The 25,875-nt window shown below is 43.9% G+C and overlaps 2 protein-coding genes across 2 annotated transcripts; one reads left to right on the top strand and one right to left on the bottom strand.

Annotated features, from left to right (window-relative positions):
* Positions 1-11,303: 11,303 nt before the first annotated feature.
* Positions 11,304-15,962, bottom strand: LOC308387139 (olfactory receptor 5AP2-like; the record flags this gene model as incomplete). Its single annotated transcript, XM_080867036.1, has 5 exons — positions 11,304-11,470; positions 11,597-11,705; positions 14,506-14,576; positions 14,843-14,982; positions 15,952-15,962. 5 exons carry the CDS (start codon positions 15,960-15,962, stop codon positions 11,304-11,306), a joined length of 498 nt encoding a protein of 165 aa, XP_080723162.1.
* Positions 15,963-17,010: 1,048 nt separating this feature from the next.
* Positions 17,011-18,925, top strand: LOC308387309 (putative nuclease HARBI1). The gene is made up of 4 exons (XM_080867253.1): positions 17,011-17,628; positions 17,705-17,817; positions 17,903-18,014; positions 18,095-18,925. The coding sequence occupies exons 1-4, from the start codon at positions 17,196-17,198 to the stop codon at positions 18,475-18,477; spliced, it is 1,041 nt and encodes a 346-aa protein (XP_080723379.1). The 5' UTR covers positions 17,011-17,195; the 3' UTR covers positions 18,478-18,925.
* The last annotated feature ends 6,950 nt before the right edge of the window (positions 18,926-25,875 follow it).

Genomic DNA, 25,875 nt, shown 5'->3' with positions numbered 1-25,875 from the left:
AAACTTTGCCGAACCAACCCTATCGACACAATCTTCCATACTGGGAAGAGAATAGGAGTCAGGTTTGGTCCCGCTGTTCACCTTCAGAAAATCCATACAAAACGGCGGGGTTTTATCCGCTTTAGGCACTAGGAGTCATGGGGAACTCCATGCACTAGAGCTAGGAACAACAAGACCATTTTCCAGCAGATAAGAAACTCCTGTCTGGAAAAGAGCATGTTTAGTGGGATTCACCCCGTAGTCGTGCTGTTTGATTGGAGGGTGGTCCCCTATATCGACATCATGCTCCAGCACAGTGGTACGGGAAGGAGTGTATTATATTTCTCTGAACCATGGGGGTAATCGTGGTTCAGGGGGTTGGGAAGCTCATCTTGTAACCGGAAGGTTGCCGGACAGTTTGCTCAGCTCTGTTCGTCTTGGTCGTTTTGTCCTTTGGCAAGACACTTCACCTACCGCCTACTGGTAATAGCCAGAGGGGCCGATGGTGCGATATGGAAGCCTTGCTTCTGGGACGGCAGCTGTGGCTATAACTGTAGCTTGCCTCCATCAGTGTGTGAATGTGAGAGTGAATGAATAGGCCTTTGAAACCAAGATGGCGCCGCGTATGGATGCCCTGGTACTTCAGTGCGTTACTTCTGTTTTGTTTTTGTGCATAACTTGTGTGTCTGGGTACTCCTCTGGATATTCTTACACCAGAGAAGAACTTCTTAACTACAGGACTACAACACCTGTGGATTTAATTCCAATATTTGTCGCATCTGCGGCAGATTTACTACAGACCTTGATCAGGAAAGTGAGACGCCGAAGGAGAGGAAAGCGAGCCGGCGCACTCGTGCATCTGAGGAGACGCGGACTGCGAACTGCTCTTCCTGGGATCTTCCTTTCCAACGCTCACTCTGGAACAAGATGGATGAGCTGGCCCTGATGAGAAGTATGAACAGAAACTTTGCCTCCTCCTGTGACTTATGTTTTACGGAGTCGTGGCTCTGTGAGGACATCCCAGACTGCCCGCTCAAGTTGGAGGGTTTTCATCTGCTGCGCACGGACCGGCAGGCCTCTCTCTCTGGTAAGACCGCAGGTGGAGGCGTCTGCTTCTACATTAATAGTGTCACAGATGTAACAGTGATTGCTCAGCACTGCTCTTCCTCTCTGGAATACCTTTTTATACACTGCAAACCATTTTATTGTCCGCGGGAGTTTGCTTCATTCCTCTTGGCCGCTGTTTACATCCCGCTAGATGCGGATGTGCAGGCAGCTCAGTGGGCCCTCGCGGGGCAGATACTGCACATAGAGTGGGCATTCCCAGGCTCTCTCATTATTGCTCTTGGGGACTTTAACAAAGCCAATCTGAGCCAAGAGCTTCCCAAATACAAGCAGTATATTAAATGCCCAACCAGAGAGGAGAGGATATTGGACCACTGTTACAGCACGATCAGCGTGGCCTAGCGCAGTGCCCCGTGCTTCACTCGGACTTTCTGACCACGTCATGATTCACCTGATCCCCGCGTACAGACAGAGGCTGAATCTCTCCAAACCTGTCGTGAGGACTAAAAAACTGTGGAGCAACGAGTCTGTGGAGGAGCTTCGCACGTGTTTGGAGTCTACAGACTGGGACACAATGAAGGATGCTTCTAACAGCTTGGATGAGTTTACGGACACTGTCACCTCCTATATCCACTTCTGTGAGGACAGCATTGTGCCATCACGCACCAGGGTGAGTTATAACAATGACAAACCCTGGTTTACTGCTAAACTCAAAAAGCTGTGGCTGGAAAAGAGAAAGGTGTTCAGAAGTGGAGACAGGGACTGCTACAGAGAGGCCAAGTACAGGTTCACTAAAGAAGTGGACATTGCTAAACATCAGTACTCTGAGAAGATGCAGCAGCAGATCTCAGAGAATGACTCAGCCTCTGTGTGGAAAAGTTTTAGGAATATCACCAACTACAAGCCTAAAACCCCCCACTCCACTGATGACTTGCTCTTAGCCAACACCCTTAACGACTGTTACTGCCGTTTTAACAAGCCATCAAGCAGCCTTCACACCTCCAACAGCCCCAACAATAGAGACACTTTGGACACTCATTCCCCCACCTCTCCCCCCTCCATAGAGCCATCACCACCATCAAACACTTCACCTACAACACCCCCCTCCACACCCCACACCAAAGAGGATTTCACACCACCTTCTCCCACTACAACCCTTCATATTCATGAAGCAGATGTGAGGAAGCAGTTTAAGAGTCTGAATGCTCGAAAAGCTCCTGGCCTAGACGGTGTGTCTCCTGCCACCCTCAGACACTGTGCAAACGAGCTGGCCCCAGTGTTTTCTGGCATTTTCAACTCCTCACTGCAGGCATGTCATGTGCCTGCCTGCTTCAAGTCCTCTACCATAATCCCTGTCCCCAAGAAACCAAGGATCACTGGACTAAATGACTATAGACCTGTGGCTCTGACATCTGTGGTCATGAAGTCATTTGAGCGCCTGGTTCTCTCCTACCTCAAGACCCTCACAGCCCCCCTCCTGGACCTCCTGCAGTTTGCATACAGAGCCAACAGGTCTGTAGACGATGCAATCAACATGGCTCTACACTTCATCCTGCAGCATCTGGACTCCCCAGGAACCTACGCCAGGATCCTGTTTGTGGACTTCAGCTCTGCCTTCAACACCATCCTTCCAGACTGTCACGGCGACGGATGGCCGGTACTGAATAGGACTCAGGTGCAGAAACCCAGAGCGGAGACAGTAGATGATTTAACAGTTTATTACGGTTAAGTGCAAGGGGGAAAAAAAGGGAAACGTGGCAAAGACAGAAAATGACGAGACGTGGAGCCTTGGTGTGGCGTGCCCAGGGGAACGTGGCTAGGGCGAGGGAACGAGGCCTGAGAAGTGGAACGGAGCTGAGTGGGGAACAGTCACACTGAGGGGAGAGGATATAGGAGTTAGGCAGGTAGTGAAGGCAGCTCAGAAGTGGCCAGTAAAAGAGCAGCAATTCTTACTTGCAGTTAGGGACCTGGAGTGTTTGAGAGGGGGATGATGAAGATCCAGGGGAGGCTGAGTGGCGTGGAAAGGCTGACCTGAGATCCGGGGCTCCAGATGGAGTGTGATGGCAGGAGGGCAGGCAGGTGAGGCACAGAGGGATTTCCAAAATGATCACTAGGTATCCCGAGTCCGGAGGTGGAGTGAGCCAGGGTGGGTACAGCAACTGTAGCACAAAAGAGTCTTTGTTAGTAAGATAAATCACAGCGAGAATTTGAAACACAAGACCTGTTACCAACATGGGTTGATGACGAACTGGCAGTGAGTGAACATCGATGTGTGGTTTAAATCCCTCTGGCTTGATAGCCTGCAATAGGCTCCAGGTGTGCAGGAGCTGGAGTTGGCCCTGCCCAGGGGCGGATCCCAGGTCAGTTCAGGAGCCTAATGGAAACTCCAGCCACCCACCGTAGACCATGACAGTACCCCCCCCCCTCAAGGGACGCCACCCGGCGGCCGACCGGTCCCCAGCCCGCGACGTGACCTGAAAAAATCAGAGACAAGAGCAGGATCAAGGATAAACGAGCGAGGAACCCAGGCACGTTCCTCAGGCCCATACCCCTCCCAGTCCACCAAAAACTGGCGACCCCGACCACGGCGACGGACGTCAACGATCCGCTGAACCGTATAGGCCGGATGACCATCGATGAGCCGGGCGGGCGGAGGGGGGTCGGAAGGCGGGCACAGCACACTGGACAGCACAGGCCTGACTTGGGAAACATGAAAAACCGGGTGAATCCGCAGACTGGGAGGAAGCTCGAGCTTCACAGCAGAGGGCGAGATGACCGAGTGGATGACATACGGCCCAATAAACCGAGGAGCCAGCTTGCGGGAGGAAACTTTAAGGGGAACATCCTTAGCCGACAGCCACACCTTCTGCCCTGGAGCGTACCGAGGAGCTGGCGACCGTAGACGATCTGCATAGCGGCAGTGGCGGGCAGCAGCTTTCTTCAGTGCCTCCTGGGTCCGAGTCCAGACGCGGCGGCAGCGCTGGAGATGGTGCTGGACGGAAGGCACAGCCAAATCAGCCTCTTCCTCAGGGAAGAGGGGAGGCTGATAGCCCAGGGACGCTTCAAATGGAGAGAGACCAGTGGATGCGGAAACATGAGAATTGTGCGCATACTCCACCCATGGGAGATGTGCTGACCAGGTAGCCGGGTTATGGGAAACCATGCAGCAGAGCATGGACTCCAGCTCTTGGTTGAGCCTCTCAGTCTGCCCGTTGGTTTGAGGGTGGTAACCAGAACTGAGGTTGGCTCGAGCACCCAGGGCAGAGCAGAAAGATTTCCAAACCTGGGATGTAAACTGAGGTCCCCTGTCAGAAGTGACCTCGGCAGGAATCCCGTGGAGTTTGAAGACGTGGTCAACCATCAGTCTTGCAGTTTCCGTGGCAGTGGGTAGTTTCTCCAGGGCAACGAAGTGAGCTGCTTTTGAAAACCTGTCGATCACAGAGAGTATCACTGTTTTACCTGCTGACCTAGGCAGTCCAGTGACAAAGTCCAGGGAAATGTGGGACCAAGGACGAGAAGGTACGGCTAGAGGTTGTAGAAGACCGGATGGTCGCTGATTTCGGGTCTTGTTCCTGGCGCACACGTCACAGGCAGAGACGTAGTCCCGCACATCATGTTCCAGAGTTGCCCACCAGAAGTGACGACGTAGTAGTGCGATGGTGCGGCCGATTCCAGGATGGCAGGAAAACCGGGAGGTATGAGCCCACTTAATTACAGCCGAACGGGTTGCTGTGGGAATGAAGCGGCGGCCCGGAGGACCTGTGCCAGGGTCTGGTTCATCCAGTAAAGCACGCTGGATGGATTCCTCTATGTCCCAGGATAAAAACGCTACGCGGCAGGAGGCAGGAAGCACAGGAGCTGGTTCGGTGGGTTCAGCGTCTGGGTCGTAAAGACGAGACAGGGCATCAGCCTTGGCGTTCTTGGAACCTGGACGGAAAGAGATGGCAAACTTGAAGCGATCAAAGAACAGAGACCAACGGGCCTGGCGGGCATTTAGACGCTTAGCTGTTTTGAGGTAAGTAAGGTTTTTATGATCTGTGAAGATGGTGAATGGGTGTTCAGCGCCTTCCAATAGGTGACGCCACTCTTCCAGGGCTAACTTAATAGCCAGCAACTCTCTGTCTCCTACATCATAGTTGCGTTCAGCTGACGAGAGTCGACGTGAAAAAAAGGCACATGGGTGTAACTTGGCCTTGGAACCTGAATGCTGTGAAAGGACCGCTCCGACGCCGACGTCGGACGCGTCTACCTCTAGAACAAATGGCTTGGAGTGATCTGGGTGACACAATACTGGAGCTGAAGTAAATAGGCGCTTGAGCCTACTGAATGCTACCTCAGCTTCAGGTGTCCAGATGAACTGTCTTTTGGTGGATGTGAGTGTAGTGAGAGGAGTGGCTACCTGGCTGTAGTTGCGAATAAACCTCCGGTAGAAATTGGCAAAGCCGAGGAAACGTTGTAAGTGCTTGCGTGACGTGGGCGTGGGCCACTCCAGGATCGTGCGGATCTTGGCTGGATCAGTCTTCACCTGCCCTCCTGCGAGTATATAGCCAAGAAAAGTGACAGATTGTGCATGAAACTCACATTTCTCGGCTTTGACGTAAAGTCGGTTTTCCAGGAGGCGTTGGAGGACTGCTCGGACGTGGACATGGTGTTCCTGGGGGGTCTTGGAGAAAATGAGTATGTCATCAAGATAAACAAAGACAAACTGGTTCAGGAAATCACGGAGCACGTCGTTGACCAGGTTCTGAAAGACAGCGGGGGCATTGGTTAACCCAAACGGCATGACCAAATACTCAAAATGACCTAGGGGCGTATTAAAAGCCGTTTTCCATTCGTCCCCCTCCCTGATGCAGACAAGGTGGTAGGCATTGCGGAGATCCAGTTTGGTGAATACGGTGACTTCATGGAGGGGTTCGAAGGCTGAGCTGATAAGGGGTAAAAGATATTTGTTTTTAATGGTGATGTCGTTTAACCCTCTGTAGTCTATGCATGGACGGAGTGATTTATCCTTCTTTTCCACAAAAAAGAAGCCGGTGGCCACTGGAGAGGAGGATGGGCGGATGATACCTGCAGCTAATGACTCGTGGATGTACTTTTCCATGGACTCTCTTTCTGGTCTGGAGATGTTGAATAGCCGGCTAGAGGGAAGCAGAGCACCAGGTAGAAGGTCGATAGCGCAGTCATAAGGCCTGTGGGGTGGTAAGGACGACGCTTTGTCTTTACTGAAAACTTCCTGGAGGTCATGGTACTCAGGTGGGACGAGTGTGAGGTCAACCGGATCAACGCCCGAGGTGTTAGTGTCAGGGGCACCCGGCGGTAGGGCAGACTTGAGGCAGTGGGCTAGACAAAAAGGGCTCCAACTAGCGATTTTACTTCCAGACCAGTCTATATGAGGGTTGTGTTTCTGTAGCCAGGGGTAGCCTAGGATGAGTGGTGAATCAGGAGAAGAGAAGGTGAATAAGGTAATGGCTTCATGGTGGTTTCCAGAGGTGACGAGGGTTACGGGGCCAGCCTGATGGGTTATCTGAGAGAATATTTGATCGTTTAATGCGGTAACAGGGATGGGAGGATCGAGAGTCTTGAGTGGCAAATGAAGGCGTCTAGCGAGAGCTAAATCTATTAAATTTTGCTCTGCTCCGGAATCAACGAGAGCATGGAGGGGGTGAGAAACCTTATTTAGACACAGGGTGACTGGTAGAATTAACCGGGGTTTGGAACTGAAAGAGGATCCGCCCACCTGTATCCCCGAAATTACCGGCGGGCGGAGCCTTTTGGCCGAACCGAACACTGCGCTAACCTATGCTCCACTGAGCCACAGTAAAAACACGCGCCCGACCGAAGCCGTCGTTCTCGCTCCTCTGGTGTGAGACGAGAGCGGCCGATTAGCATAGGCTCCGGAGCGGCGTCCGTTTCCACGGAAACGGGAGCGGATGTTGACACCGGACGTGACGGTGGAGGAAGTGAAAACGTACGAGGCGCAGGTTTACGATGTTTCTGGTTCTTTTCTGCCTCCCTTTCCCTCAGGCGATTATCTATCCGAAGGGAAAGGGAGACCAAGTCTTCAAAAGATTCGGGCTCATCGCGGGAAGCGAGCTGGTCTTTGAGCTCGTCGTTTAAGGCGCGACGGAACACTCCCCGAAGGGCATGATCGGGCCAATTGGCCTCGGCGGCTGCAGTACGGAAGTCGATAATGAACTCAGCGACACTCCGGCTCCCCTGTTGCAACCCGAGCAACCTTTCATCAGAACTACCCTCCGATACTGGGTGAGTAAAGGTCTTTTTAAACTCGCACAGAAAATCATCAAACGAGCAGGTTGGGAGCGGGTGAGCCGACAGGTACGCCTCGGCCCATAACAGCGCCTTGCCCTGTAGCTTAGCCACCAGATATGCTACCCGAGCTGATTCGCTAGTAAATGAACGGGGTGAATGCGTGAACGCGAGAGAACATTTCAGTAGAAAGGCCGTACAGCGGCCCCGCTCCCCAGAGTACGGCTCGGGTTCTGGGAATGCAGCATCGCGAAACACGGAGCCCGAAGGGGTCGGAGCTGGGGAAGACTGGGGAGGTTCTGCCACGGGCGCAGGGGACACGGAGGATGGGCCTGGAGGAGGGGAAAGAGCCGACTGAATCTCCTGCAGGGAAGCTAAGATCCTAGCCTGGGTCTCGCCTATGGCTTGACACCGGGTGTCGAGAACCTGCAACGCTTGCTCATGAGCCCCTAAAATGGCTCCCTGCTTGGAGACTGCTGCACGTACTGGGTCTGCTGAGTCCATTTGTTGGCCAGTTCGTACTGTCACGGCGACGGATGGCCGGTACTGAATAGGACTCAGGTGCAGAAACCCAGAGCGGAGACAGTAGATGATTTAACAGTTTATTACGGTTAAGTGCAAGGGGGAAAAAAAGGGAAACGTGGCAAAGACAGAAAATGACGAGACGTGGAGCCTTGGTGTGGCGTGCCCAGGGGAACGTGGCTAGGGCGAGGGAACGAGGCCTGAGAAGTGGAACGGAGCTGAGTGGGGAACAGTCACACTGAGGGGAGAGGATATAGGAGTTAGGCAGGTAGTGAAGGCAGCTCAGAAGTGGCCAGTAAAAGAGCAGCAATTCTTACTTGCAGTTAGGGACCTGGAGTGTTTGAGAGGGGGATGATGAAGATCCAGGGGAGGCTGAGTGGCGTGGAAAGGCTGACCTGAGATCCGGGGCTCCAGATGGAGTGTGATGGCAGGAGGGCAGGCAGGTGAGGCACAGAGGGATTTCCAAAATGATCACTAGGTATCCCGAGTCCGGAGGTGGAGTGAGCCAGGGTGGGTACAGCAACTGTAGCACAAAAGAGTCTTTGTTAGTAAGATAAATCACAGCGAGAATTTGAAACACAAGACCTGTTACCAACATGGGTTGATGACGAACTGGCAGTGAGTGAACATCGATGTGTGGTTTAAATCCCTCTGGCTTGATAGCCTGCAATAGGCTCCAGGTGTGCAGGAGCTGGAGTTGGCCCTGCCCAGGGGCGGATCCCAGGTCAGTTCAGGAGCCTAATGGAAACTCCAGCCACCCACCGTAGACCATGACACAGACCATCTCCAAGGCAAGCTTTCCCAGATGAATGTGCCTGATCCCATCTGCCGGTGGATCACTGACTTCCTGACGGACAGGAAGCAGCATGTGAGGCTGGGAAAGAAGGTCTCGGACTCCCAGACCATCAGCACCGGCTCCCCTCAGGGCTGTGTTCTTTCTCCTCTGCTCTTCTCCCTGTATACTAACTGCTGCACCTCCACCCACCAGTCTGTCAAGCTAATCAAGTTTGCAGATGACACCACCGTTATTGGACTCATCTCGGACGGGGATGAGTATGCCTACAGGAGGGAGGTTGAACGTCTGGTGTCCTGGTGCAGCCACAACAACCTGGTGCTGAATGCCCAGAAGACAGTGGAGATTATTGTGGACTTCAGGAAGCACACAGCCCCACTCCCTCCCATCATCCTAACTGACACCCTCATCACCTCTGTGGATTCATTCCGCTTCCTGGGTACCACCATCATCCAGGACCTGAAGTGGGAGCCCACCATCACCTCTGTCATAAAGAAAGGCCAGCAGAGGATGTACTTCCTGAGGCAGCTGAAGAAATTCAACCTGCCAACACGGACGATGATGCAATTCTACACTGCAATCATCGAGTCCATCCTCACCTCCTCCATCACCGTGTGGTACGCTGGAGCAACTATCAGGGACAAACAGAGACTGCAGCGTGTTGTGCGCTCTTCTGAGAAGGTGATTGGCTGCAGACTCCCATCTCTGCAGGACCTATACACCTCCAGGACACTGGGGCGTGCAGCTCGGATCACAGCTGACCCTTCTCACCCTGGACACAGTCTGTTTGACCTGCTCCCTTCAGGCAGGAGGCTCCGATCCATTCACACTAGAACCTCTCGCCATAAGAACAGTTTCTTCCCCTCTGCTGTTGGACCCATGAACAATAACCATATGACTGTTCCCACCACTAACACATGACCCTACACTGTGTTTACTGCATCATTCCGTGTTTGGCACTGATCACCACCTGCACTCATGTATATATCTATCTACTTAGCACTTTTAATTTTTATTTTTAATGTTTATTTAAGCGTTATCTGACAGTATGTTTTGCACTAAGTACTGCAGCAATTTCCTAATGTTGTAAACCCGCTCAACATTTGGCAATAAACCCTTTCTGATTCTGATAGTGGAATTGTAAAGTGCTTTGAGAGTCTCGAGAAGTGCTATATAAATGCAATCCATTATTATTATTATTATTATTATTATTATTATTATTATTATTATTAATACTGTATACTATACATTAAGACAGAGAAGCCCCAAGAATCAGACGAGCCCCTGTGAACAAGCACTCAGCACCAGTGGTAAGGAAAAACTCCTTTTTAACGGGCAGAAACCTCCAGGCTCAGGGAGGGGCAGCCATTTGTCGCGACCAGTTAGTGTTGAGGGGGGAGAGAGACTACAAAATACATACTGTGTAGAGGAGCCAGAAATTAATCATAATAAATGATATGGGTGGTGTACAGAGTAGGAGAGGTGAGTGAAGAATAACATTCAGTGCATCATGAGAAGGCCCCCAGTTGCTAAGGCCTTTTGCAGCACAACGAAGGAACGGCCTAGGGTCACCTGATCAATCCTGGCTATAAAATTGATCAAAAATCTTCTAATCACTATTAACTTTTTGATTAACATACATAATTATTTACAAGCTGGAAGACAAAGAAACAAAAATGTACTGACATTCTCAGAGCAGACAATAAAACAGGCAGTGTATTTTTACAGTTACAATTTTAAGGACAGCTGACAGAACAAAGTACAACAACAAAGTGTAACACAGAAAAAAGTGCTTTTATGCATACCTGTTTGAACAACAATAAATATATTTCAAACAATAAATATATACTGCAGTTACATTTTTAAAAAGCAACTCCTACATTTGACCAAAGTCGTCACTGACACTGTCACCAGGTGATGGTTTGAGCCTCAGATGGGACCTTTCAATGTGAGGTTTCTATGTGCATGAGTTCTTTCCAGGGTTTTTTTTTTCGTACATTTAAAAGTAACTAGCACTGTATAAACTGTGTGTATGTGTATAAACTGTCTGTATAAACTGGCCATAGTTGTGAATGAGTGATGTGTAGCTGCCTGTTTCTCTATGCTGGCCCTAATAAAGTATTAGAGGTATACAGCTGGCTCAAGGCTCACACTAATATTGCGTTCACACAATATTAAGCAAAGTCCGAAATTCAAAAACTATATAGGCTCAAAAAGATAATGTCAAGTACACAAAAAATTGCTCATCATTAAATTCAGAAGAGTTCAAGTTGTCCCTGACAGGAGACATTAACATAACTTGATGCACAGGAACTGAATTTGAAAACACTCCTTTTAAAATGGAAATATGATGTATCCCTGATTATTTGCAACATATGTATTGTCATTTTCTTCTATTATAGGGCAAAACACAAATACAACATTTTTGAAGACAGAGATATGTGATGCACAGAAACATACCTTCCAAATCCTCAAAAAAAAAAAAAATCTACCTCTTTGCTAGGTGATGTGTTTTAAAATCAACCACAATTTGCACTGTGAATATTGAATGTACCACTTCTGTTCTGTTTCAAAGTACTGCAACATATGAGCCTTTTTTAATTTCATAGTCATTCCTTAAATAATAAAAACACTAACTCAAAAGACTAAAATGAAAAAAAGGAAGTTTACACTTTTTTCATTTGACCTTTCTAATTTTGTAATGTTTTATGATTCTTAACAACTTTCTCAGAGATTCTTTGATTTCTCGTGTCTGAAGAACATATATGATAGGGTTCAGCATTGGAGGAAAGACTGAGGTCAGAGACAGGTTTATGATTCTGGCATTTGGCTCTATGTTTGCACCTAGAGTAAATGTGATTAATATTGGAAGGAAATAGATTGCCACTAATGAAAGATGAGCTGTGCAGGTTTTAAAGCCCTTCGTTCTTTCTCGAACTGTGGCTACTTTAGCTAAAGCATAGCAGATACACAAATAACTCAACAAAACAATTGTAAGAGGAAGCCAAAGAATAAGAGCTGGCAAAATCTTAGCAATTACATAGCTGGGTGTATAATCATTGCATGCAAGTCGGTACATCTGACCATGGTCACAGAAATAGCTTTTAATAACAACTGATTCACAGAAGGAAAGCCTTGTAAGAAGGCCAATTGCAATTAGTATAAAGGTAATGGCCGATACCCAGAAAGAGGCAATTAAACAGAACATGAGCTTGTGAGTCACCTTCAGTTGATAATGCAGTGGGTAAACGATCGCCATAACTCTGTCATATGACAGTGCAACCAGATTTAGAGCTTGCAATGAAAGGAATATATAGCAGAAAAACAGAAATGTCAAGCAGTCATTATAGGAAATGTGGGGGTGATTAAACAAAAAGATATCGAGAACCTTTGGCACCATGGCAGAGTTACCTAATAGATCAACCAATGCAAGATTGAAAACTGCAATATATTTCGGTGTTCTTAGATTGTGATCCAAATATATTGTGGCCATGACAGCTGTGTTTGCCAGGACAGAAATAATATAAACAAAAAACAGAAAGGCATAATAATATTTTATATTAGGAATGCCAATAAATCCACTTATAATGAAAAATGCAGGACGAAAAAAAGTGATATTTTTCCCAAGTGCAGAGTTAAAAAAGTCCATTGTAAGATTTCTGCCAAGCTTATATTGCCCAAGTGCTGATGAGACAGGTGGCAGCACTGGCTGACTGGGTTTTGTTATGCACATGCAGTACACCAGATGATGAAGCTCTTGCATGCTTTAACTGTTTGCAGATCCCCTCAATGTTTATCTTCAGGCATGATCCCATGAGTGTATTCTGCAACCTGTTTTTCCCACAATATTTGCATGGTGTGTAAAATGTACATTAAATTCAGTTCAGTGACCTGATTATTCAAACCAATAACTACTAATAATAAGAAGACAACAGAAATTCCCATATATATATATATATATATATATATATATATATATATATATATATATATTTATTTATTTATTTTTTTCAGAAATTTCAAAAATGGATTTGAGTTCAGGGCTTCTTTTGTCATATCTTACATTTTATACTGTACCAAATGTTTTAATTAGTTAAGGAGCGTTTAATAACTGGACTTGTAGTTCTCTGTAGCGATGCTGTTACAATACTGGTAGAATGTGATTTGGCATCATCTTGCTAAATGCTCAATTTGGCAAGGCCTCTCTTGAAAAAGATTCTTTCTTTATGGCTACATATTTTGCTCCAAAACCGGTATATATTATTCACTGTTAATTTGATATTTACAATATGCGATTAAGCCATAGCATCCTTTTTCTTAAAATTGCAAGTATATATATATGCACACGTATGCACACGTAAGCCAGTTTGAAAATGTACAATTTTAAGGAGTAAATAAGATGACATATCCTCAAGTATGTTTTTTATAGTTATTTTAGTATGATGAAAATAATTCTCAAATCCTCTCACACAGACTTACTTGCTTAATCATGTTTGTTTCCATAACAAATACCCAATATCCATAAAGTCAGAAAGAAAACAAATCATTTCACAAACATTTTGAGAGGCAGCCAGCAAGAATTGTGTCGTGCCGATACCAACATTAAACTTCATACTTCTTGAATGTCAGAAGTATGATGTATGAGGGTGTGTGTGAGTGTTTGAAGGTTTTATTTAAAAAATAAATAAATAAATATAGGGAATTGAATGCTATGACTTTGAAAACTGAATTTGAAGCATTTATATGATATAGAACACCCACAAAAATATAGCCAAAGAACATTAAACTTTTTGGATTTTCATTTGTATTTACACTCAGGGGAAGTTTCCCATTTTATATCATCAGTTTTATACAGTCCCAAATTTTTTATTTTATTTATTTATTTATTTATTTATTTAGTTACATTTTAGATTTTTGTGCTTAACTGATGGGTAAAAACAAATGTTATACAATGTTCTAACTAGCGTGAGCTACATTATAGTCAAGGATAAACTCAGTACATTCGGTGCCTGGAAGTACACCCAAGTTGCAAAAAAATGTCTACTCGTGATCTCATTATACTACTCAATTATCTACTCAATATCTACTCACTACAGTACACACACTCATAACTGTACCTGTGAGAAGCCCGTAGAAAGAAATTTTTATTTTGTGAGAGTTTTAAGGCAAAGGAGGGTGGAATTGACAAAATCTAATATGAAACCTTGTATTTGGTGCTTTTGCTTCCTTGCAAGAATAAATGTCCATTATTACAGTTTTTGGCTGTTGTTGTCTTTTGTCAATTTTTATTCTCACACTAACGTTTTAGATCATTTTGCTTTTCGGTGAATAAAGTAGTTATATTGTTTATTGTTCCAAATGAAATCTTGATGCATAAAAGACTGCAATACTGTGTATGAAATACTTCGCCTACATATTCAACTTAAAAAGAAAAAAAAATAGAATGAAAGAATAGAAATCGGGAACTACAAAGGTTTAAGTCTAAACACTTCCAATTTAGCCTGCGCTCTAGCTTTCAACAATCTTCTCAATGATTCTTTGATCTCCTGTGTCTGAAGAACATAGATTATTGGGTTTAACATGGGAGGCATGACACTGGTCATAGAAAGGTTTATGATCCTTGCATTTGGATGTATTACACGCCAAAAAACATACACAAATATAATAGGAAGGAAATAAATTGCCACTAATGAAAGGTGACCTGTGCAGGCTTTAAAAGCTTTCACTCTTTCCCTAAATGTAGAAATTTTTGACAAAGAATAACCGATACAGCAGTAACTTCCCACGATAAATGCCAGTGGAAACCCAAGAATTATAACTAGTGCCAAACCAGCAATTGCACGATTGGGGGTAACATCATTGCAGCCAAGACGATACATAGGACCATGATCACAATAGTAGCTCTGAATAACAACAGACTTACAAAAAGAAAGTCTTGTGAGAAGGCCAGCTGCAATGAGTACAAGAATTGTGGCAAAAAGCCAGAAAAAAGTGATCAAAGATAAAATGAGCCTGTGGCTCACTCTCATTTGATAGTGCAGCGGGTACATGATAGCCATGACTCTGTCAAAGGACAATACAACCAGATTAAAACCTTGCATTGAAATGAAAGTAAAGCAGAAAAACATGAAAGTCAAGCAGTCATTGTAGGAAATATAATAATGGTTAAACAGAGAAATGTCAACAACCTTAAGCACCAAAGCAGAGCTACTTAACAGGTCTGTGTAAATGCAAGATTAAAAACTGCGATATATTTAGGACTTCTCAACATACGATCCAAAATTATTACAATCATCACTAAAGTGTTCCCCACCACTGAAAAAATGTAAATAAAACATAGAAAGACGAAATAATATCTAATATTAGGTATGCCAATGAAACCACTTATTATAAAATATGCAGATTGCACAAAGGTGGTGTTTTTCTCAACAGCTGAGTTCAAAAATTCCATTAGATAACCCTCTGTTAATCTTCTATAATTCTCTGTGCTCTATCTTCTTAGGTAGCCTTTGTTCTCTGATATTTCAGTAAAATTCAGTTTATCAGTATATCTTAATATCACCTGTGAAGGTTCAAAGTGCTCCTTCTATCCTGTTTTAATATCTTAATTAATATATTCAAGTTTTAGTTTTCTGTTTAGTTTTTCTGTTCTAATGTTTGAAATTTTGGATTCCTGTTTTAATTTTTTTCATTGTTCTATGGTTTGACTGATTTGATTGCATTGTAGCATTGCTGAATCTGGTTTCTGTTTTTGGCTATTTTAGTGAATAGTTTTTGATTGGCATTAGAGTTGCAGTCAACATCCCTGTGTGTCTGTTTGCGGATCCTTCACTCTTGTTTTGTGTTTACCAGTGTTGGGTAAGTTACTTTAAATTAGTAACTTAGTTACATTACTAGTTACTTCTATCAAAAGTAACTCAGTTACTTCAAGTTACTCGTTACTTTCAGAGTAACTAGTTACTAGGGAAAGTAACTTTGGTTTTACTCAGAATCCTCTTGTTAATGTGTTGCTTTCGTAACTGGATATCCAGCAAGATTGCCAGTCTTCTAGCTTGCTTACTTGCCACAAGTGCACTGTGCCACCTACCAATAGAAAGGAAAAAATAATGTGCACACTTCCACGAGAGAAATCCCACGTCTGATTCTATCCTAGCCTGCTTTTTACATCCAACACAAAAACTGCAGTCGTGGTGCTTTCGATTGTACTCAGAACTCGGAAATTCTGCCTTCCGAATAGGAAGATGTAGGTAACACCAGACTGCAGATGAGCTGCATACAGGGCTGGACTGGGACAGAAAATTGGCCCGGAGAATTTGATTAGAGACCGGCCCACCATTATAGGAAAAATCATAAAGCCTTTGAATGAAAATAAACACTGTTGTGACAGTGATGTTCACTGTTCTGATGGTATATATGTATCAGTCTATCAATCATTTGTTGTAAGATTCAGATAATTATTTATTAAAAGCTAGACATTTTAAATGAGAATAAGAAAGTATTTCCTTGTGCCCCCCTTTCCCTGTTAATGCCCTACCTGCCCCCTGGCAACACTTTGCTAGACCCGCCCCTGCACAGTTACCAGCTGTCAGCTACTTAGAAAAGGATCCTGGTGTTATTTATCTCTCAGAAACAGTTCATAACTTCCCTTCAACTCATTCATGTCACCTAAAAGGTAAACCTGTTTCTCCATCACAGCTCTGATGATTCAGTAAGGACATCTCCTGGTTTCATCTTCATGTTTCCCCCTCACCACATATCCAAACCGTATCATGACCAGCAGCTTTACAGCTGTGGCTCCAGCAAACATCAGCTGATACTAGAAATTAATATTAAATAAATTCTAACAACAGCTGATCAAGCTTAAACGTGCTGCTGTTGTTTAGCGCGACATCCGCTGGTTTCCTCTTTCTGGCGCAAAGTGGGTGATAAATAAACAAGAGAGAAAAGCCGATCAGCTGATCATTGATCAGTTTCATGATTGAAGTAGCAACAGGAGAGGGAGGGGGAGAGAATGAGAGAAGAAGAGGCAGCTGTGCAGCGTAAACACAGAATAACTTCAGCTTTGTGTCTTTTTCATTGTAGCTGAAGTCCGGGACAAACTGTTCCTTTTCACCTCAATACGAAACGCGTAATATTTTCTCTGAATACGAGACGATTATGGGACGGTTGGCAACTCTAATATTTAACCTTATGAACAAAATAAAGTTCAACATCAGTAACATAGCACCCACCCAGCTGTATAGAAACCCCGTCATGCTAGCTAGCACGCAGTACGAAAAAGTCAGCATAACGAAAATAAACTCCACCTAAACTTGGTTTATATCTGACCCAGATGGACTGCAGGGCCCTGTTTCAGGAAGCCGGTTTAGTGGAAAAACTGAGTAAGTATACCCTGAGTTAACGAAAACTCTGGGTTTTCGGTTTCACAAAGCGAGTTCAGCTGCAGCCTGAGTGAGTCACTATGACGACACACTCCGTGAAGCTAACCTGCCCCCTAGCAGGTTTACTACAACTAACCCTGACTGTCTCCGCCCCTTTGTCGGAAACCTGACAGTAGGAAGTGTCGGACATGGCGTGCCACTTCCTTGAAGAGCCAGTAGATCGTGAAGCCCAAATTCTCCGCAGAGCTCTCCGCCGGGAGAGAGTGATCAGAGCGCGTTTGGACATTTTATCATTTCCTGATGATTTTCTGTGCGAACGTTACCGTTTCTCAGCACAATCTATAAGTTATTTGGATAACATCCTCAGGCCATATATTACGCATGTGACACATTGCGGACATGCTCTCAGTTCATTGCATATTATTTGTATTGCACTTCGGTTTCTTGCAAACGGGAGCTTTCTGTATAATATTGGTGACGCTGAGCACGTTTCCAAGGCTACCGTCTGTCGGGCAGTCAGGAATGTTACAGTTGCACTGAAACGTCTCCTGTACTCGTCTGTGGTGTTCCCCGGTCACAGACCCACAAGATTTATCAAAGAGGGATGCCACAAAATTGCAGGTATCAGGATGACCAAAACTTAATGTATGATGTGGTGATACTTGAACTACTACTTAAATTGCACATTTATTTTCAGGGTTCCCAGGCGTGATTGGCTGTACAGATGGCACTCACATTCCAATCATTGCTCCTTCAGTAAATGAAGGAGACTATGTGAACAGGAAGTCTTTCCACAGCATTAATGTACAGGTACATAGTTCCCTGTAGCATTTCAAACTAACAAATTATTTCATTATAGTAATGGATGCTAATTTGTGTTCTCTGCACTGTGAAGATCATATGTGATGCTGCCAACATTATCACAAATGTGGAAGCCAAGTGGCCAGGCTCTGTCCATGACTCACAAATATTCCGTGAATGTACACTGAGCACAAAATTTGGACATGGTGAGTTGAGAATACTTTAAAATATATAAAGACCAATTGCTTCAGGGACATTTGAACTGAAGTGTACCCTTCTGTCTTAGGAGAGTTCACTGGCTACTTGCTTGGTGATAGGGGGTATCCATGTTTACCCTATTTGCTTACCCCTTACCCTGACCCTGAACCGGGCCCACAGCAGCGATATAATCTGGCTAATTGCAGGACAAGAGCCAGAATTGAAATGACTATCGGAATGCTTAAGGCCCGGTTCCAGTGCCTGCAAAGACTCAGGGTCACCCCAGAAAGGGCATGTGACATTATTGTGGCATGTGTGATTCTTCACAACATTGCCACAATTAGAGGAGAACACTGTCCTTCTGAACCAAACATCAGCAGTGATCCAAACCATGAACATCCTGACCCTCCCACGGACATACAAGATGGAAGCGCAGTCAGAGACACCATATGTCACAATCATTTCTTTTGACCCATCACCTCAACATGTTGAAAGAAGAATAAACAGATTTTTTGTTCAACTGGCTTTATTGGTCGCCTGTATTTCCTGTACACAATGTATTAAAAGATGTAAACCTCATAAAGTGTCTCTGTTGCTTCCTCCTCTGTAACAGCTGTCAATGTTTCTTCATTATTTTCCTGTAGTAAAGAAATAGACAACATTGCTGTTCTACTGTAAACTCATATAATCTGTGGAGTATTACTCACAACTGCATGTTGGTCTGGCTCAACAGGAGGCTGCACCAGATGCAGTACACCACCACCATCAACTGATAGAATATGAGGTTTATACAGGTCACTTATAACTTACAAGGGACCAAATGGCAATTAACAAACATACCAAGCACCTTACACTTCATTGTCATTATGCTCTCAAAGACAACCAAGGCTGAGGGAAGGCAAAATCAGTCGGAAAATAACTTCACTACAGAATAATTCATTATGGTAAAGAGTTTATCAAATGAATGTGTCGCACTGCAAAGGTGACTGTGAAGAAAGGATGTATGCACATCATGTATTATTTTGAATTTACCCCTTATGTAGGCACTTGTGTCTTGCGGGGTTATTGACTCAGAGGATGTCCCCGCAGAGATGCCTTCAGCCACAGGGCGCCCACTGTTTTGGCTGAGGGCCAACTGCTCAGCCTCTGTGAGTGGTGGTGGTGGAGGACCCCCACCTGTTTTTCGGGCCTCCGCTTTTTTTCTGTTGGCTATAACGGGCCACATTTGAGCATACAGAGTAAGCAAATATGTACTTGTAATGTGCTCAGATAATTTCAATAAGTGCTTACAGAAAGAAAATTAATGTAGCCTCTAACTGCAATTAATTTACATGGGACAAACAGACCAAGCACTATGGCTCATAATACAATTACACCTTACCTGTTTGGACTATATTTTTATATTTCATTTTTACTTGCTGCCAGGCACGTTTGGGGCCTGTTGGGTTGCACCTGCACTCACATCACATCACAAAATAAAATGTATAAAATAACAAATAAAATAACATATGATAAAATAACGTGTTAAATGGGTGGAAATCCCTAGATCAATGTTTATATTAACACTCATGCATTGACTCTGTCGGCTATGTTTTGCCATGCATGCTCCCTTTCTTTTGCAGCTGTGGCTGTGTTACTTTTTTCCGCGGAATTTGCATGTTATCGGCATATGCTGCCATCAGAATTTCGGCCTCAAGCGCTGTGAAATACATTGACCGCGCCTTCTTTCCCTCCGTCTCCATGGTGACTCGCTTAATCTGTGCTCCGCTTATCAGGGCTTTATGTATCCTCGTCCGCGCGCTTCACTTGGGGTTAAAGCAACTCCGCGTTGACTGAACTAATTGTTATCAGCCTTTCTGAAACGGAATATTCCGAGTTGGACAGTTCGGGGTTACTCAACCGTGAGTGTCGTTTTTCACTCTGAGTTTTCCAAACCGGCTTCCTGAAACAGGGCCCAGGTCATAACTTCTTACCTGAAGTTCAGTTCACCTGACACTCGCGGACCAGCGGCCGCTTCGGGTCTCTTCTCTTGCCTCCCTTTTCCTTCATCCACCTGCTGGCTTCCACCACTTGCTAATGTTATTGAATCTGTGGAAGCTCCGCGATAGCCACCACACAAAGTAACGAATAACGAACCTATCTAAATCCCAGTAACGAGTAACGCGTTCCTGGTTTTGGCATAATAACTAGCCACCGTGCTCGTTACCACAATAATAACGTAGTTACTGTAACGCGTTACTTAATAACGCGTTAGTCCCAACACTGGTGTTTACACCTCGGTCCATTTGCATTTCCTTATCTTTAAATCCTAAGTGTTAGCATTCATATTAGTCTATTAGTCTATTTTGATTACTCCCTGTTTTACATTAAAGGTTTTTTTTTTCTTTCATGTCCTCTCCCCCTGATTGTCCTGACTGTTTTCACATGTCTTGGCTCCCTTCTTTTTCTAATTCCCAATCAGCTATTCATATATACAAGTGGCAGTTACATCAGGACAAGCAAGGCAAACACTTCATGCCTTGCCATAAATTAAAAGGTTTCAAATTAAAATGATCTTACTCTTTTAATCTCACACTGCTCTGTCATAAAGCTCCTCACCTGTGAATCAATATGTGCATCAAACATTTTTATTATTGCTGCCTTGTGGCCACTGTCAGATATTGCCACTGAAAGCTGCACTTACTTCAGTCTCATAACAAAGTGTCATTTCTGCCCCTGACAGCGTGTCGTACCCCATTAAAAGTGACTGGAGCTGTAGGTTCTAAGGGCAGCAGCTTGTTTCTGGCACATGCACATTGTATATAAACCAATGGTCCATAAAACAGGCAAGTTGAACAGGTACAGGCTCAGCAACACTTTGAGATCTATGGAAATATCTCAATTTATTACATGTAACTCAGCTGTTTTGCCAAACTCTCCCTTTACTTTCATTAATATTTTAATCTCCCCTGTAGATATTGACAGGTAACTACATCATACATTGCCTTTGAATTCAGCGGATAAGTTTGACTTATCTGACTGCTTTGTTTCACTGAATGCGCCTTATAAACAGACCCATTCATCAACAGTGCGCCTTATAATCCAGTGCGCCTTATGGTCCAAAAAATATGGTAGGTAAATAGTGGAGGAGTGGCTTTATAATAAAGCCTACTTTTTGTTTGTGTTCAGGGCATTGAACACAGTGCAGATGTCACACAGTGGAAATTTGTGTTCGTTTTAGGGTTTTTGTTGTTTTGATTGTAATATATTCGTGCATACAGTACTGATTTTATTTGCATGGTTTTACCCTGATATTTATGTTGCATGTTTTAGTGTTGTTGCATGATATTATTTTAATCCACTGTTGACTGGGCGGACAATAGCAGGCAATTGTTGAAGTGTGGGCGTGCCCTGAGGCAGCCGTGTTTGCAGTAATCGAGAGCCCAAGTGTGGAGTGCAGCTGGGCTGTGTGGCGACGCGCCCATTAGGAAGAAACAGGGCTGAGACAGGAGGTTCCTCCTTGGTTTTCTGGCTGGCGTGGTCTGTCCCTCAGAAGAGGAATTTCTATCCTGGTTTTAAAGATAAGAAACATTTGCCCGAGCGTGGCCAGACAGTGGTATTTTTTTTTTTTTTTTTTGCATAGTGTATATTTATTCCTGTCGGCAGGGATTTTAGCATACTGAAAATGTTTTTATTGCATAAAGGTCCTTTTAAAATTGTGTTTGTAATTCTGAATTTCTTCATTCTTGGGAATAAATGGTGTATTTAAGACCTGCTCAGTCTCTGCACCCTGAGAACTGATTTACTTGCTCCCCTCGTCCTTGTACGTGAAAGAACTTTCAGGTGGGATATTTAGACCTACCAGCCTTAGTAGCTACACAAACAACAACTTCAACACAAGTAACACAAAACTACTTATCCTATTTATCCCAGGGTTTATCAATCTATCTAGGAGTGCATTTTAAGGCACACCTAGATAACTCTACCACTGCATCGACTTAACACCAGAATTCCTCTTTGTCTTCTGGCATGTGAGGCATACACATTCACATTTCAACATTATCCCTTTGATTTCCAGCTGCAAACTCACAGTTCCATATAAGACTTCTTTGTGCTCTTCAACAATATTCATATACTTTTGGTACAACAATTTCAAATGGGTGGCTTTGGCTCAGGAGGTAGAGCAGGTCTGCTAATAATTGGAAGGTTGGTGTTTTGATCCCCATCTGCTACAGTCTGCATGCCAAATGTCCTTGAGGCACTAACCCCAAGTTGCTCTCTGATACAGTGGTATGCAGAAGTTTGGGCACCCCTGAAAATTTTCACGATTTTTCTTCATAAATCATTGGTTGTTTGGATCAGCAATTTCGAACACAATGATATTTGAGAAGTCAAATGAAGTTTATAGGATTTACAGAAAGTGTGCAATGGTTACCTAAATGAAATTAGGCAGGTGCATAAATTTGGGCACCCCAACAGAAAAATTACATCAATATTTAGTAGATCCTCCTTTTGCAGAAATAACAGCCTCTAAATGTTTCCTATAGCTTCCAATGAGACTTTGGATTCTGGTTGAAGGTATTTTGGACCACTCTTCCTTACAAAACATCTCCAGTTCAGTCAGGTTTGGTGGTTTCCGAGCATGGATGGCCTGCTTTAAGTGACACCATAGATTTTCAATAATATTCAGGTCTGGGGACTGAGATGGCCACTCCAGAACGTTGTACTTGTTTCTCTGCATGAATGCCTTAGTAGATTTTGAGCAGTGTTTAGGGCCATTGTCTTGTTGAAATATCCAGCCCTGGCGCAACTTCAACTTTGTGACTGATTCTTGAACATTGTTCTCAAGAATCTGCTGATATTTACTGGAATCCATGCGACCCTCAACTTTAACAAGATTCCCAGTACCTGCACTGGCCACACAGCCCCATAGCATGATAGAACCCCCACCAAATTTTACTGTGGGTAGCAGGTGTTTTTCTTGGGATGCTGTGTTCTGTTTCTGCCATGCATACTGCCTCTTGTTATGTCCAAATAACTCAATTTTTGTTTCATCAGTCCACGGCACCTTATTCCAAAATGAAGCTGGCTTGTCCAAATGTGCTTTAGCATATCTCAAGAGACACTGTTTGTGGCATGTGCGCAGAAAGGGCTTCTTCTGCATCACTCACCCATACAGCATCTCCTTGTGCAAAGTGCGCTGAATATTTGAACAATGCAAAGTGACACCATCTGCAGCAAAATGATGTTGTAGGTCTTTGGAGCTGGTATGTGGGTTGACTCTGACTGTTCTCACCATCCTTTGCCTTTGCTTGTCTGAGATTTTCCCTGGCCTGCCACTTTGGGCCTTAAACAGAACTGTGCCTGTGGTCTTCCATTTCCTCACTACATTCCTCACAGTGGAAACTGACAGCTGAAATCTCTGAGATAGCTTTTGGTATCCTTCCCCTATGATGGAACAATCTTTGTTTTCAGGTCATTTGAGAGTTGTTTTGAGGCTCCCATGTTGCCACTCTTCAGAGAAGATGCAAAGAGGAGAAAAACTTGCAACTGGCCACCTTAAATACCCTTTCTCATTATTGGATTGACCTGTGTATGTAGGTCAAGGGTTAGTGAGCTTACCAAACAAATTTTGTGTTCCAATAATTAGTGCTAAAGCTATTTAAATCAATAAAATGATAAGGGCGCCCAAATTTAGTTTAAGTAACTATTGCACATTTTCTGTAAATCCTAGAAACTTCATTTCACTTCTAAAATATTATTGTGTTTGTCTACTATATGATATATTTAAATGAAATTGCTGATCCAAACAACCAATGATTTATGAAGAAAAATCATGAAAATTATCAGAGGTGCTCAAACTTTTGCATACCACTGTATATCCATCAGAGTATTAATGCATGTGGATGCTAGAAGCAGCAGTAGCAAACTTTCCACCAGCACCATGTTGACGAGCAGCGCTGGACCTGAACTTCAAACCATTCTGACGTCATTCTATACGTTTTATTAAGCAAAGATTTTACACTAGGATCCCCTACATGATGAAACTCTCATTTGTCTAGGCTAGGAATTAGCACTAGGATTACACTGATTTATGACACCTCCCTTCATAGCTGGGTTCTGAAAAAAAAATGGCATACAGCCACTTACAGTATAACATCAAAGTACTGGAGAATAGTGTTACTTTTCACTGGTTTTCCATGTAGTTACAGCTTGAAACCTTGGGGTTGCTTTATGTTGTGTTTCTTGGTTATTTAACACTTGATCTGAATCAACTTCAGATTTAATTGAATCCTGAAGTGCATAAACTTTTCACCACACATTTATGGCACACGTAGATGTAAGGTGTTGATCTCAGAAACAATATGTTTGTTTTGACAAATGCTAACCGAGCTCAGATACGAGGGACACATTTCAGTTAAATACATCCATCTTTATCTGTGGCATAAATTGCAGAGATACTTAAATTGAAAAAAAACATGGCAATGTATTATCCAGCATATTTTTCATTATAAATTTGGTATAAAACATTAAGGGGTGTGTATGGAATCCAAATATAATAAATCTGATATGTGTTTCTACAAACAATAGCTTGATTGAGTATACAGATTGTATACATATATAATCACACAGCTTACCTCAGAAATACTGTAATAAAGTAAAGTCTGAATGAACTTGACTTCACAACAATCTTAACTCCCTAGGTTGGAAAATCTCTGTTTAATGAGACTGTTAATGAGCTGTTTGTTGCCACTGCTCTCGCGGGATGATGTAATGTCCTGAAAGGTTAGGTAAACACTTTAACAGCCAAGGGAGAAGGATTAGGGAAGTTGGTAGGTACGCAGAAAGAAAACAAGAATTACATTGCCTCATAAAATTAAATACATTTCATGACATGGGTGTTAAAGAAAAAAGGGTGTCATATTCCACTGAAATCTTTAAGCCTAACAAGGCAAATTTACATGTGATTTTCAATAATAGGCTACTTCAATGTAATTGCCTTTTGACTTGAAACGGGACCAGTGCAGAATTTAAAGGCAAGTCGAATTTATTCATTAGCACAGCGGTCCCCAACCCCCGGGTCTCGGATCGGTACCGGTCCCTGAGTCGTTTGGTACCAGGCCGCGAGAGTTGAGGCTCAGGTGTGAAATGTATAGTTTTCAGGGTTTTTATCGGTTTTCAGCGTTATTTTGTTATCGTTTTTATCGTTTACTCGGTTTTCCTTGATCTTTTCACGTGTTTTATGAATAAATTTTCTTTTTTTCGGTACCGTTACTAGATTAATTTTGTTGTATTTATCCGCGACACCTTAAAGGCCGGTCCATGAAAATATTGTCGGGCATAAACCGGTCCATGGCGCAAAAAAGGTTGGGGACCGCTGCATTAGCACATTTTAAAACAACACTTTTGTTACTGTATATGTACATATATATATGTATATACATATATACAGTATATGTATATACATATATATACGTATATATACATATATACATACATACATACACATACACATACATGGAACGCCATAACCAAGTGACCGGCACAGATGTTCCTGTACACTATGCCGGTCACTTGGTTATGGCGTTCCATGTATGCCTTGCCTGCTAGCATCTTGCACCCTGCTGTTATTTGCTGGATTGTCTCTGGGGCATCTTTACACAGCCTGCACCTGGGGTCTTGCCTGGTGTGATAGACCCCAGCCTCTATGGATCTTGTGCTCAGAGCTTGTTCTTGTGCTTCCATGATTAGTGCCTCTGTGCTGTCTTTCAGTCCAGCTTTGTCCAGCCACTGGTAGGATTTCTGGATATCAGCCACCTCCTCTATCTGCCTGTGGTACATACCGTGCAGGGGCCTGTCCTTCCATGATGGTTCCTCGTCTCCCTCCTC

Source organism: Rhamphochromis sp. 'chilingali' (assembly GCF_963969265.1).
Source record: "Rhamphochromis sp. 'chilingali' genome assembly, chromosome: 19".
Lineage (NCBI taxonomy): Eukaryota > Metazoa > Chordata > Actinopteri > Cichliformes > Cichlidae > Rhamphochromis > Rhamphochromis sp. 'chilingali'.
Note: the sequence above shows the minus strand (reverse complement) of the source record. Positions and strands in the feature narration are given on the sequence as shown.